This window comes from Balaenoptera ricei, chromosome 5, assembly GCF_028023285.1.
Source record: "Balaenoptera ricei isolate mBalRic1 chromosome 5, mBalRic1.hap2, whole genome shotgun sequence".
Lineage (NCBI taxonomy): Eukaryota > Metazoa > Chordata > Mammalia > Artiodactyla > Balaenopteridae > Balaenoptera > Balaenoptera ricei.
The window spans coordinates 138,684,713-138,697,296 of record NC_082643.1 but is presented as its reverse complement, the minus strand read 5'-3'; the positions used below and the strand labels follow the sequence as shown (position 1 = coordinate 138,697,296).

Here is a 12,584-nt window from a genome sequence, read left to right as displayed (position 1 = left end):
GAAATGGAAAAATTCCTAGAAATGTACAATTTCCCAAGATTGAATGAGGAAGAAATAGAAAGTATAGGGGGACTTCCCTGGTGGTCCAGTGGTTAAGAATCCACCTTCCAATGCTGGGGACGTGGGTTTGATCCCTATTCAAGGAACTAAGATCCCACATGCCTTGGGGCAACTAAGCCCGCACACCACAACTACTGAGCCCGCATGCTCTGGAGCCCAAGTGCCACAACTACAGAGAAGCACGCATGCTGCAACAAAAGATCCCGTGTGCCACAACTAAGACCTGCCGCAGCCATAAATAAATAAATAAATAAATAAATAAATAAATAAAAATAAAAGAAAATATAATCAGATGAATTACCAATAATGAAATTAAATCAGTTATTAAAAAAAAACTTCCAACAGGAATTCCCTAGTGGTCCAGTGGTTAACACTCCATACTTCCAATGCAGAGGATGTGGGTTTGATCCCTGGTTGAGGAACTAAGTTCCCACATGGTGCCTGGTGTGGTCAAAAAAACAGAAACAAAAACTTCCAACAAACAAAAGTCCAGGAGCAGGTGGGTTCACAAGTGAATTCTGCCAAACATTTAGAGGAGAGTTAACACCTATTCTTCTCAAACTATTCCAAAAAAAAATTGCAGAGGAAATGCAGAGTCAGGAATTATAGGGTTGGGGGAAATGGGTGCAGAATCATGAGGAAACTAAGGACACTTGATAACTGATGACTGGAACATTTGAGGGCATTAGACATACAGGACACGAGAAATGGGCTGAAGTCATTGGAATGAGAGGAGGAGAAGGAGGAGAGAAGGATAAAAGGCTTGGGGGCAATAGAAGGGGAGGAGGGTTGGGCTGGGTGCTCTGGACTCCAAGGGATAGAGGTTTCATGGCGATGGAGGTCTAAAATACACAGGATGGACGTGGGAGGGCAATAAAGAAGCCGAGAAGGGGAAGAGTTATTTCTAGAGATATCTAAAGGTCACAGAGGCAGAGAGATTGAGGTCACAATGAAGAACAGAGGATGATGGAGTCAAAGGATGGAGGTGGGTGACGGTAGTTGCAGCGGGCGGATTGAGGGTCACTAAGTGTTTCTCCTATTCACTAATTCCATGATTTGCACTAATCATAACCTAATTGTGAATAGTTTCTAGTTTGAGACCTTGAGGTAATAACCTTACTGAGGCAAATTACTTGTGATGATCCCTTCAAGCTCTTTGCACGGCTCGTGTGAACGGTCAGCTCTTAACTCATAGGTCTGCATTAGACGTGCCTTCCTGACCGTCCTCCACTTACCCTCTATCTCATCAGCCAGTTTGTTTCATTGTTATGTTTTATCCCAATCCAGTTATCTTGGGTATTTGTTTATTTGTTAGTTGTCTGTTTTCTATCACTAAAATAAAAGCATCCCTGGGGTACAGCCTTTTTCTGTCTTGTTTATTGCTATGTCCTTAGCCCCTTGTATGGTACAAGAAACAGAGGAGACACTCATTCAATATTTGCTGAATAAACTAATGGGTTTTCCCTATGGATCTCCATCTTCTAGTCATTACTTCTTCATCAAAGGAAATGAGAGGCTAAAAAGAGTTCGTAGTGGGAATAACAAGTGCCTAACACAGAACATGTATGATGGCTGGATGACTTCCAGGAAGGGATAATTCAAGGAAGCCAATTTGGTAGCCAAAAAATAAATAAATAAATAAATAAATAAATAGGGAGCAATTGTGATTGGCTGAGAGTGGAATGTAGTGGAAAATACTGTCACCCTCATTGCCCAATAACTGTTTGGGGTTTTTGGTTGCTGGTTTTTTTTGCTTTTTTACTTTTTTAAGAAACTGAAGTGTAGTTGATTTACAATGTTGCCCAATAGCTATGTGGACTGCCACAGCTATAAACACCACAGGGAGTCTTGGGATGAGATATTTGGAAGTGAAGTTGACCCAGCCAATCAAGGTGAGATGCCTGCTTTGGGTAAACCCTATGTCACATGCCAGGGTGAGGGGGCTTTCACTGTCCATTTAAATTCCCATTTCTCTCTTTTTAAAAAAGTTTTTATTAGAGTATGGTTGCTTTATAATATTGTGTTAGTTTCTACTGTACAGCAAAGTGAATCTGCTGTACGTATACATATATCCCCTCTTTTTTGGATTTCCTTCCCATTTAGGTCACCACAGAGCACTGAGTAGAGTTCCCTGTGCTATACAGTAGGTTCTCACTAGTTATCTATTTTATACATAGTATCAATAGTGTATATGTGTCAATCCCAATCTCCCAATTCATCCCACCCACCCCCCTTTCCCCCTTGGTATCCATGTTTGTTCTCTACGTCTGTGTCTCTTTTTCTGCTTTGTAAGTAAGATCATCTATACCAGTTTTTCAGATTCCACATATATGCATTAATATATGATATTTGTTTTTCTCTTTCTGACTTACTTCACTCTGTATGACACTCTCTAGGTCCATCCACATCTCTACAAATGACACAGCTTCGTTCCTTTTTATGGCTGAATAATATTCCATTGTATATATGTACCACATCTTCTTTATCCATTCCTCTGTTGATGGACATTTAGGTTGCTTCTATGTCCTGGCTATTGTAAATAGTGCTTCAATGAACACTGGGGGTGCATGTGTCTTTTTGAAATATTTATGCACCCAACGTAGGATCACCTCAATACATAAGGCAAATGCTAACAGCCCATTTCGCTTTACTTCCCCTCCTAATTAGCCTCCTCTGTTCAAACCAACTGCTCTGATTCATCTCTTTAGTGTTCCCTGTGTTGGATAAATTTCAACCCAGGGATAAGGCAGCAAAGATTTCTGGGAAGAGCAGGGCCTGCAAACTTAGACAAGCCTCAATCAATCCCCTTCTAGCATATAATTCTAGAAAAGTTACTTAACTTCTCTAAGAGAAGCAATGGTACCTACCTCATAAGGGTTATTGTCAAGATGAAAGGGAATAATACATAAGCACCTGGCCCAGGATGGACCAGAGTAATAAAGTTATAACTTGAAAACGAACAGATGGATTTGGAGGGAATTTGATGAGGAAAGGAAGGGGGAAAAGGTGTGATGTTGTGATTTATAATAAGAAATGTATATTTGGTCTTCTTCCACCATTCCTGTCTCACAGCTCCCAAATCTCTTGGAATTTCCTAAGTGATAATAGTGTTATAATATTTGATCTTTTGTCCTCAGTTCCCAAAATAGCTTCAGAGCCATAAAGGTGAAATTGGTGTCTTGTTATTAATATAACAAGTCTCTTTCAACCACACATGAGTTTATGTTAATGAGGTGACATTTTAAAAAATATCTTTATTGGCGTATAATTCCTTTGCAGTGTTGTGTTAGTTTCTGCTGTACAACAAAGTGAATCAGCTATATGTATACATATATCCCCATATCTCCTCCCTCTTGCGTCTCCCTCCCACCCTCCCTATCCCACCCCTCTAGATCATCACAAAGCTCCGAGCTGATCTCCCTGTGCTATGCGGCTGCTTCCCGCTAGCCATCCATCTTACATTTGGTAGTGTGTATATGCCCATGCTACTGTCTCACGTTGTCCCAACTTCCCTTCCCCGCCGTGTCCTCAAGCCCGTCCTCTACATCTGCGTCCTTATTCCTGCCCTGCCACTAGGTTCATTAGTACTGGTTTTTTAGATTCCATATATATGTGCTAGCATATGGTATTTGTTTTTCTCTTTCTGACTTACTTCACTCTGTATGACAGACTCTAGGTCCATCCACCAAAGAGGTGACTTTGGAAAGCTTCTAGGTCACCTAAGGATGGAGGCTGGTTGCCAGTGGAAACAACCATGTGATTAGAGGGTTGTAACTTTCAGCTCCATCCCCCAACCAACAAGGAGGACAGAGGAGCTGGAGATTTAGTTCAGTCACCCATGGTCAGTGATGTAATCAATCATGCCTACAGAATGAAGCCTCCAGAAAATTCCCTGAACTATGGGCTTCAGAGAGCTTCAAGGTTGGTGAATCAGAATGTATCCACGTGCCTGGAGTGTGGCCCACACTGAACTCCATGGGGACAGAAGCTCCGGTGTTCAAGAGCCTTCTGGACCTCACCTCATGTATCACTTCATCTGGTTGTCCATTCGGACCCTTTAATATCCTGTCATAAACAGGTAATCGAGACTGTAACATGGTTTTCCTGAGTTCTGTGCATTGCTCTAGCGAATTAATCGAACCTGAGGAGGGGGTCACAGGGACCTTCAACTTACAGCCAGTTGTTCAGAAGCACAGGTGACAACCTGCACTAGCTTGAGACTGGCATCTAAAGTGGGGGCAGTCTTGTGGGACTGAGCTCCTAACCTGTGGGATCTGACTCCAGGTAGAGAGGGTCAGAATTGAGTTAAATTTGTAGGACACGCCTTGTCCACTGAGAACTGGAGAATTGCTTGGTGGTGTTGGAAAATACACATCAGAAAATGCTTCCAAGAAAAACCTACAGCAGACCTCATGTTCAGTGAAACGCCTAAAGCATTCTCTTTAAGATCAGGAATAAGACATGTATGTCCACTGTCATCTCTCCTATTTAATGTTGTGTTGGACATCTTGGCCAGTGCAATAAAAAAGATCAAGGCAAAAAATGTATAAGAATTGGAAATAACAAAAAACGGTGATCATCTTTGCAGGTGATTGGTTATTTATCCAGAACACCAAAAAGACTCTACAAGGAAATAATTAGAATTAGTAAGTGCTTCACTTGGTTCCTAGATAAAATCAATATACAAAAATCAATTGCATTTTCATACATCAGACAAAAGCAATTAGAAAATTTGTAAAGATGCCTTTAAAAAAGAAAAAAAATTAAAGTTCTTCTAAATAAATCAAGTCCTTTAAGAAGAAAATTATAAAACTATTGAAAGACATTAAAAAAAACCTAAATAAATAAAAAGATGTACCATATTGGGACTTCCCTGGTGGCACAGTTGTTAAGAATCTGCCTGCCAATGCAGGGGACATGGGTTCAAGCCCTGGTCCAGGAAGGTCCCACATGCCACAGAGCAACTGAGCCCGTGCACCACAACTACTGAGCCTCTGTGCTGCAACTACTGAAGCCCATGCACCCTAGGGTCCCTGTGCTGCAACTACTGAGCCCACGTGCCTAGAGCCCATGCTCTGCAACAAGAGAAGCCACTGCAATGAAAAGCCCGTGCACCGCAACAAAGAGTAGCCTCCACTCACTGCAACAAGAGAAAGCCCGTGCGCAGCAACGAAGACACAACACAGCCAAAAATAAATAAATAAATAAATAAATAAATAAATAAATAAATAAATAAATAAATAAAATATATAAACAAAAGAAAGATGTACCATATCGAAGACTCAACATTGTTAAGATGTCAATTCTCTTAAGTTCAAAGCATTCTAATCAAAATCTCAACAGGGTTTTTCATACAATTTGACAAGTTGAATCAAAATCTTAGGTAGAAGAACAAAGGCCCAAGAATAACCAAAACTCTAAATGAAGGCGAGGGACTTGCCTTACCAAATATCAAGACATAAACCTCCAGAAATTACCCACAGGTAGTATTGGTCTAGTAACAGACAAATAGACCAATGGAATAAAATAGCCCAGAAACAGATCCATGAATATATGGAGCCTTTATTGATATAGAGTCGTCACTGCAAGTCAGTACAGAAGGGGTGGCTATTTAATAAATGGTGCCAGAACAATTAAATATTCAATATGGAGAAAAATATACTCTATAAAAAATCAATTTTAGGTGGATTAAAGACTTCAGCGTGAAAAACAATCACAAAACATCTAGAATAACATAGGTGGAATGTCTTTCTTTTTCTTCAGGGTAAGAAAAATTGTCTTAATTATGACACAAAAATGTACACCATAAATAAAATGACTGATAAAGTCAACTGTATTAAAATTAAGAACACCTGTTCCTTGAAAGACACCATAAAAAGAGAGAAAAGACAATCCGTAAACAGGGAGAAGATATTTGCCTCACATATAATGGGCAAAAGAGTCATATCCAGATTATAAGAACTACAAATCAATAAGAAAAAGGCAAAGAACCCAATAGAACAATAAGCAAAAGACAAGACTTTCACACAAAAATGAAGGGCATGTAACAAATAAATATATTAAAATTTTCTTATTAATAAACAGGGAAATATACATTTGAAATCATTAAAGTCAATTTTACTCTCACCAGATTAACAACAACAACAAAAAGTTGTTGCACAGTATTAGGTGTTTTGAAGTCCTGCCTCAGGGCCTTTGCATATGCCTAACGTACTCTTCCTTCAAATCTTCATATATCTTGTTCCTTCGATTCATTCAGATCTGATTCAGATCTGGTTCAGATGTTACTCCTCCAAAAGGCTTCCTGACCATGGTATCCAAATAATGCCCTTTGGTCTCCATCATTCTTTATCCTCTAACCTGCTTTACTATTGTCTTCAAAGCACTTGTTAACATTTCACATTTATCTTCTCTCTGTATATGTGTGTATATATAAACATACACACATATATTTGTTATTATCATTTTGCAGAACCTTTTGAAAGCTGGTGACTGACATGCTGAGTAATTTTCAAATGACAAACACTTAAGGGAAGATACTGACCACAAAGATATGGAAATTATTATCTGTAATCAAGGCTACTATGCACAGAAGGAATGGAATTCCTTCCTCCTTCTTTCCACCATATGGTTATTATTCTGCAGAACACTTTGAAAACAAGTTGCCAACATCAAGGCATCTCACCCCTAAATACTTCCATATGTAGCTCCTCAGATTCTCCCACTTAACCTTAATACCATTATCACAACTAAGAAAATTAACAATCATTCCCTAATACCATCTAGTATATAGTCTTCATTCAAGTTTCCAAGCCCTCTTCATTCAAATTTCCAAACCCTCTATATCATATCAGATATATTCAAATGCACCCAAAGTACTGTTTTTCTGAAATAAAAAATTTTAATGATTTAGCTACAAGTAAACTATTTCATTTGTAATCAATTTCTCAGCAAGCATGGTACATGGTCCTTTTGAAGGGAATAATCTAACCTCCTAATTGTTTTTTTTTAATTATTACTATTTTTTGAATATTAACATTTTATCAATACTGTCAGCATAATTATTCGTTTGTAGACATTTAATTAAATGATTCTTTTTTTTAAATTTTTTTATTTAGTTGGCTGTGTTGGGTCTTCGTTGTTGTGGCGAGCAGGGGCTACTCTTCGTTGCAGTGTGCGGGCTTCTCATTGTGGTGGCTTCCCTTGTTGCAGAGCATGGGCTCTAGGTGCGCAGGTCTCAGTAGCTGTGGCTCACGGGCTTAGTTGCGCCGCGGCATGTGGGATCTCCCCGGACCAGGGCTCGAACCTGTGTCCCCTGCACTGGCAGGCGGATTCTTAACCACTGCGCCACCAGGGAAGTCCAAATTAAATGATTCTTAATTTTGTTTTATTTTCATATTTTGGGGTCAATCCTTTTTTTTTTTTTTTTTTTTTAGGTCTCAAAAATTTTCATGGGGCTTCAGAAAGCTCCTTCGTCCTGGGCTCTGTGTAGCAGCCGCCTAAAGGGTAAAGAGAGCTTGCTGGGGGCAGGAGATAGGAGAGGGTGACCCAGAGAAGGGCCTCCAAAATAGAAACCCACTTAAGCCCGGGACCTCCCCCTTCCAGAGGAAGCTGCTGTTGCCCAAGTTCCAAAAACTGGGCTGAAGTAAGAAGTCCTGAGACCCCAGGGGAAGCAAGGGTGAGAGTGTCCTGCCTGTACAACCCAGTGTTAATGTGTCACCTCCGAGGGAAACAGCCTTTAAGACAGTAACGAGATGTAACCTGAGCAAGGCTCTCTGCGCTGGTCAGAAACTCCAAACTGACACAGCCAGTTTGGAAGAGCCTGAGGGATTTTTGTTTGTTCTGTTTCTGCAGTGGAGGATATCCGACATCAGGAGTAGCGGATCTGAATTCAATTCATAAGGCCAAAAAAGATTCTGGCTGTGGGAAATGCAGGGATGATGGTTCCCACAAGACAAAATACAATAGAAAGCAGAGAAGTTTGTATTAGAAACGATTTCGTCAATGGAAAAAGAAAGAAGTCTCACGCTTCTAAGAGGATTTCATTAGCATAAATAAATTTAATAATATCTGTGTTAAGGCATAAAAGGGAGCAGGTGTTATTATAGACCCATTATTGGCCCCATTTTGCAGATGGAGAAACTGAGGCTGGGGGAGATGTAACATGGCTTGTAGGGGTCTTGTCCAGGTTCAGCTGGCGGAACCCAAGCTTGCTTGCCATCAGATACAAGAGAAAAAGATGAGGACTTCGGTATTTTAAGTTCATTGAAATTAAGAAAGGCTGCTTTGGGGTTTTTTTAAGCTTAGCAAAGGAGTTAAAAGCAGAGTGACTTCATTTTTGCTTTCATGTAACAAAATTCCCAGAAGACACATGTTCTCACCAAAGTCTTAGTGCAGTATTGCTCTAGCATCGTGCTGGGCATGAATTGCTCATTTCACCAAACATGACTCAACCATCACATCAGGAATATTTTTCCTCTTGAAAGCCCTTGGAGCCAAATCATTAACGAATCAAGAGGAATCACTTAAGGGTATGAGAGATTTTCAAATGGCGAACACTTTGGGAAAGAGGGTAACTGCGGAAGAAACAAATGACATTCAAAGACTAGATACTGACTGCGAAGATGTGGAGATTATTATACGTAATCAAGACTACCATCAGCGGAATTACTGAAAGTAGTTCCTCCTCCTTCCCACTGTAATATCCTAGGGAGGGGTGAATCGAGGGGAGGACGCCTAGCATGAACCCCCAAGCCCCTGCCTCTGCCTCTTCCCACGTGGCAAAGAGACACATAGCCACAAAGCCACAAAGCTGAAGAGGACACGCGTGCCACCGGCTCAGGCCACTTCACAGATGCTGACGGAAGTGTGTACCTCAGTGGTCTTCAAACTCTTCAGACCAGATGCCCTTATCAGAAAAAGTGTGTGACCAGCACTCCTGTGGCCGAGCAGGACCCTATGAGGCCTTCCCAAAATAGACCCCCGCCCATGTCCTCCACCTGCCTTTTGTTTGTATAAAAACGTTAGTCAAAGAATAAATTTAATCAGAGAAGTGAGAAAATGCAGAAAAAAAGGAAAACAGTTAAACCAGACAAAATAATAATACTTTAGCCATTCCACAAAGTCAAGGACCTTTAGTTCCTCCTCAAGGGCTATAGATAATATTCTGAGCCATGTCCTTTGAGCTGTTTTGCAGATCCTGAAACCTCCACCAGGTGGAAGAAGTTAGCTGACCCCAGAAGAAGCACTGTAGACCCCAGACCGGTTGGAACCAGAAGGTTGATGATGTTGACTCCCAATTACCTCGCCACCAACCAATCAGAAGAATGTCCATGAGCTGACCACACAGCCCACAACCCCTCTCCCTCACCCTGTCATTAAAAACCTTTTCCTGAAAGGCTTCAGGGAGTTCGGGTCTTTTAAACACTAGCTGCCCTGGACTCCTTGCTTGGTGTCTGCAATAAACGCTGCACTTTCCTTCACCACAAGCTGGTGTCAGTAGCTTGGCTTTACTGCACACAGGTGAGCGGACCCAAGTTTGGTGCAGTAACACTTCCAGTATATGTTCATTGGTTCATCTGAAACTATAGTCACAATCTGTACTGATAACATTAAGTAGACTAACATACACAAAATAGAAATTTAAGGGATGAGATGAAGTAAATAGTTTTAATAGTTTTAAAAAATTATTTCTTTTCACATAATCTTAAAAAGTCTTTTATTCTCTCTCTCACACACACATAGGCCTAGTTAGCTGATAATATTTTTCATTGAAAGTGGTGGGATTAAATATGCTTCATTATTTTGAAAACCTTGGTTTAACACCTCATGATAGAGCAAGGCAAAGGTCTACTTATAAATCCAACTTATGTTGATACCTGCATTTAATGATTACCAAAGTTAAGAAGAAAAAAACAAACCTCACAAAGATCCTTGGGTCCAAATAGAAGAAGAAGATCATCCACCAGCCTTATTAAACCCTGATGCTGAGTTCTCAATTCCACCCACCAGATATGCAAAGGTTTTTTACTGGAAATCATTTGCTAGAAATCCATCTCCCCAATTCGTTCTTGCAAACTAACTGCTGCATTTTAACAAATGGATCCAAAGTCTAGTGTAAGTTTTAATTTGGAAGAATTTTAAACAGAATGAAAAATTCTAACCTTCAAAATGCTCAGACAGGAGAATTTTTTTTTTTTTACTTTTTAAAACTGGTTTACGTTTTCATCATGACATTTTGAAACTTCTACACGCATGTGATTTATGAAGAAACAAATGGCTTTACAGATAATTTTGGGAACATTACAGATGTCTGTCATTTTAGAAACCTACTGTGCTAGAGGATAACGGTCTCTTTTTTTTTGTCAGAATTATACTTCAGTTTAATTAAAGACAATTTTTTTCTTATTAGTTATCTATTTTATACATATTAGTGTATATATGTCAATCCCAATCTCCCAATTCATCACACCACCACCACCACCCTGCCACTTTCCCTGCTTGGTGTCCATATGTTTGTTCTCTACATCTGTGTCTCTATTTCTGCCCTGCAAACCAGTTCATCTGTACCATTTTTCTAGGTTCCACATATATGCGTTAATATATGATATTTGTTTTTCTCTTTCTGACTTACTTCACTCTGTATGACAGTCTCTAGACCCATCCACATCTCTAAAAATGACCAATTTCGATCGTTTTTATGGCTGAGTAATATTCCATTGTATATATGTACCACAACTTCTTTATCCAATCATCTGTTGATGGGCATTTAGGTTGCTCCCATGACCTGGCTATTGTAAATAGTGCTGCAATGAACACTGGGGTACATGTGTCTTTTTGAATTATGGTTTTCTCTGGGTATATGCCCAGTAGTGGGATTGCTGGGTCATATGGTAGTTCTATTTTTAGTTTTTTTAGGAACCTCCATACTGTTCTCCATATTGGCTGTATCAATTTACATTCCCACCAACTGTGCAAGAGGGTTCCCTTTTCTCCACACCCTCTCCAGCATTTGTTGTTTGTAGATTTTCTGATGATGCCCATTCTAACTGGTGTGAGGTGATACCTCATTGTGGTTTTGATTTGCATTTCTCTAATAATTAGTGATGTTGAGTGCTTTTCATGTGCTTCTTGGCCATCTGTATGTCTTCTTTGGAGAAATGTCTATTTAGGTCTTCTGCCCATTTTTTTTTTTTTTCACTGCCACCAACAGCACTGTGCAGTTTTATTAACCATTTAAATACAGTAGCATCTGTTAAGATCGGGACAGAATTGGGATTTAAAAGTGAACAGATATTCAGCATCTAACAGTTTGAAAGAAGCCACTACATACTCTTTTCACAAACATGTTTTCACAGAGCCAATACAGTACCAGCCATTAACCCAGCACACCAAGTGTACTGAAGTAGAAAAGATGCAACAAGAAAAATAGCTACATTAGAAAGACTTCAACACTTTAGAAAAAGAGTAAAACACTTTTAGTTTCTCCCCTTTAGCCCCTAAAACAACATCATACAGTCTGGATCTACCTATACAGTCCTACATCAGCTTCTAGAATATTTGCCAGGAGGGCAAAAATAAAATGACACTGGCCAGTACAGTCTTTGGATATTTAGGAAGGGGAGGGGGAGAAAGTCAGTTCTCAGAACAAATTAGTCAGCTTCAGTCTCATCAGCAGGATCTTTGGATTCTTTGTTCTTCCGCACTTCTTCAATGTGCCTGTCCTTCTCTCGCAAACGCTCCAGTTTGGCAGCCATTTGCGCCTCTCGGTTCTCTTTGTTGGCTTCCATTTTGTGGGTCAGCTTCTCTTCTGCCATTTTACTGAAGTTGTTGTTCTCCTCTATCGCTTTTTGAAGCACTTCCTTCTCATGCTCTCGTTTCTCAGCAAGCTGCTTCAAAACCTCAGCTTCATGGGACTTGCGTCTTTCTTCTGCAGCTTCTAGTTTCTTCTGAATTTCCTCCAGGGAAAGATCCTTCTTCTTTGGAGGGGAAAGGGGGAATTCTGGGACAGATTCTTTTGATCGAGGTCTGAGAATCAGCTCAAAAGCCTGGCCTGAGGCACGCTTCTCCAGTTCCTTCACCTGGATATCAGAAGAAGCCATGGTGAACAGAAAACAAGAGACTGGCAGTGTATTCTACACAATCCACTAGCAGGGAAAACCCCCGCCATCAGCTCGCCACCTCTTTCCTTCACTTCCTGCTGTCACCCAAGCGGTCCGCGCCCCCCACCGCAAGGACTGGAGCGCTCTCATGGGGTGTCAGCCTCTCGGGTGCTGCTCCCTGGGGGCGCCGCCCTGCCCCTTCAGACAATGGGGACCCCAGCGGGGCTGCGCCTGCAGGAGGAAGGTGGGGGCCAAACGAGGGTCTACGCCCCCTATTGTCTCCTCGACGACATCCCGGGGCTAACGCAACGAGCTCGCCCATTCTGCCCATTTTTTGATTGGGTTGTTTGTTTTCTTAATATTCAGCTGCATGAGCTGTTTATATATTTTGGAGATTAATCCTTTGTCTGTTGATTCATTTGC

The 12,584-nt window shown here is 40.6% G+C and overlaps 1 protein-coding gene across 1 annotated transcript; it reads right to left on the bottom strand.

Moving 5' to 3' along the window:
- Nucleotides 1–11,438: 11,438 nt before the first annotated feature.
- Nucleotides 11,439–12,216, bottom strand: LOC132366678 (stathmin-like). Its single transcript, XM_059924285.1, has one exon. The coding sequence runs from the start codon at nucleotides 12,159–12,161 to the stop codon at nucleotides 11,712–11,714; it is 450 nt and encodes a 149-aa protein (XP_059780268.1). The 5' UTR covers nucleotides 12,162–12,216; the 3' UTR covers nucleotides 11,439–11,711.
- Between the last annotated feature and the right edge of the window lie 368 nt (nucleotides 12,217–12,584).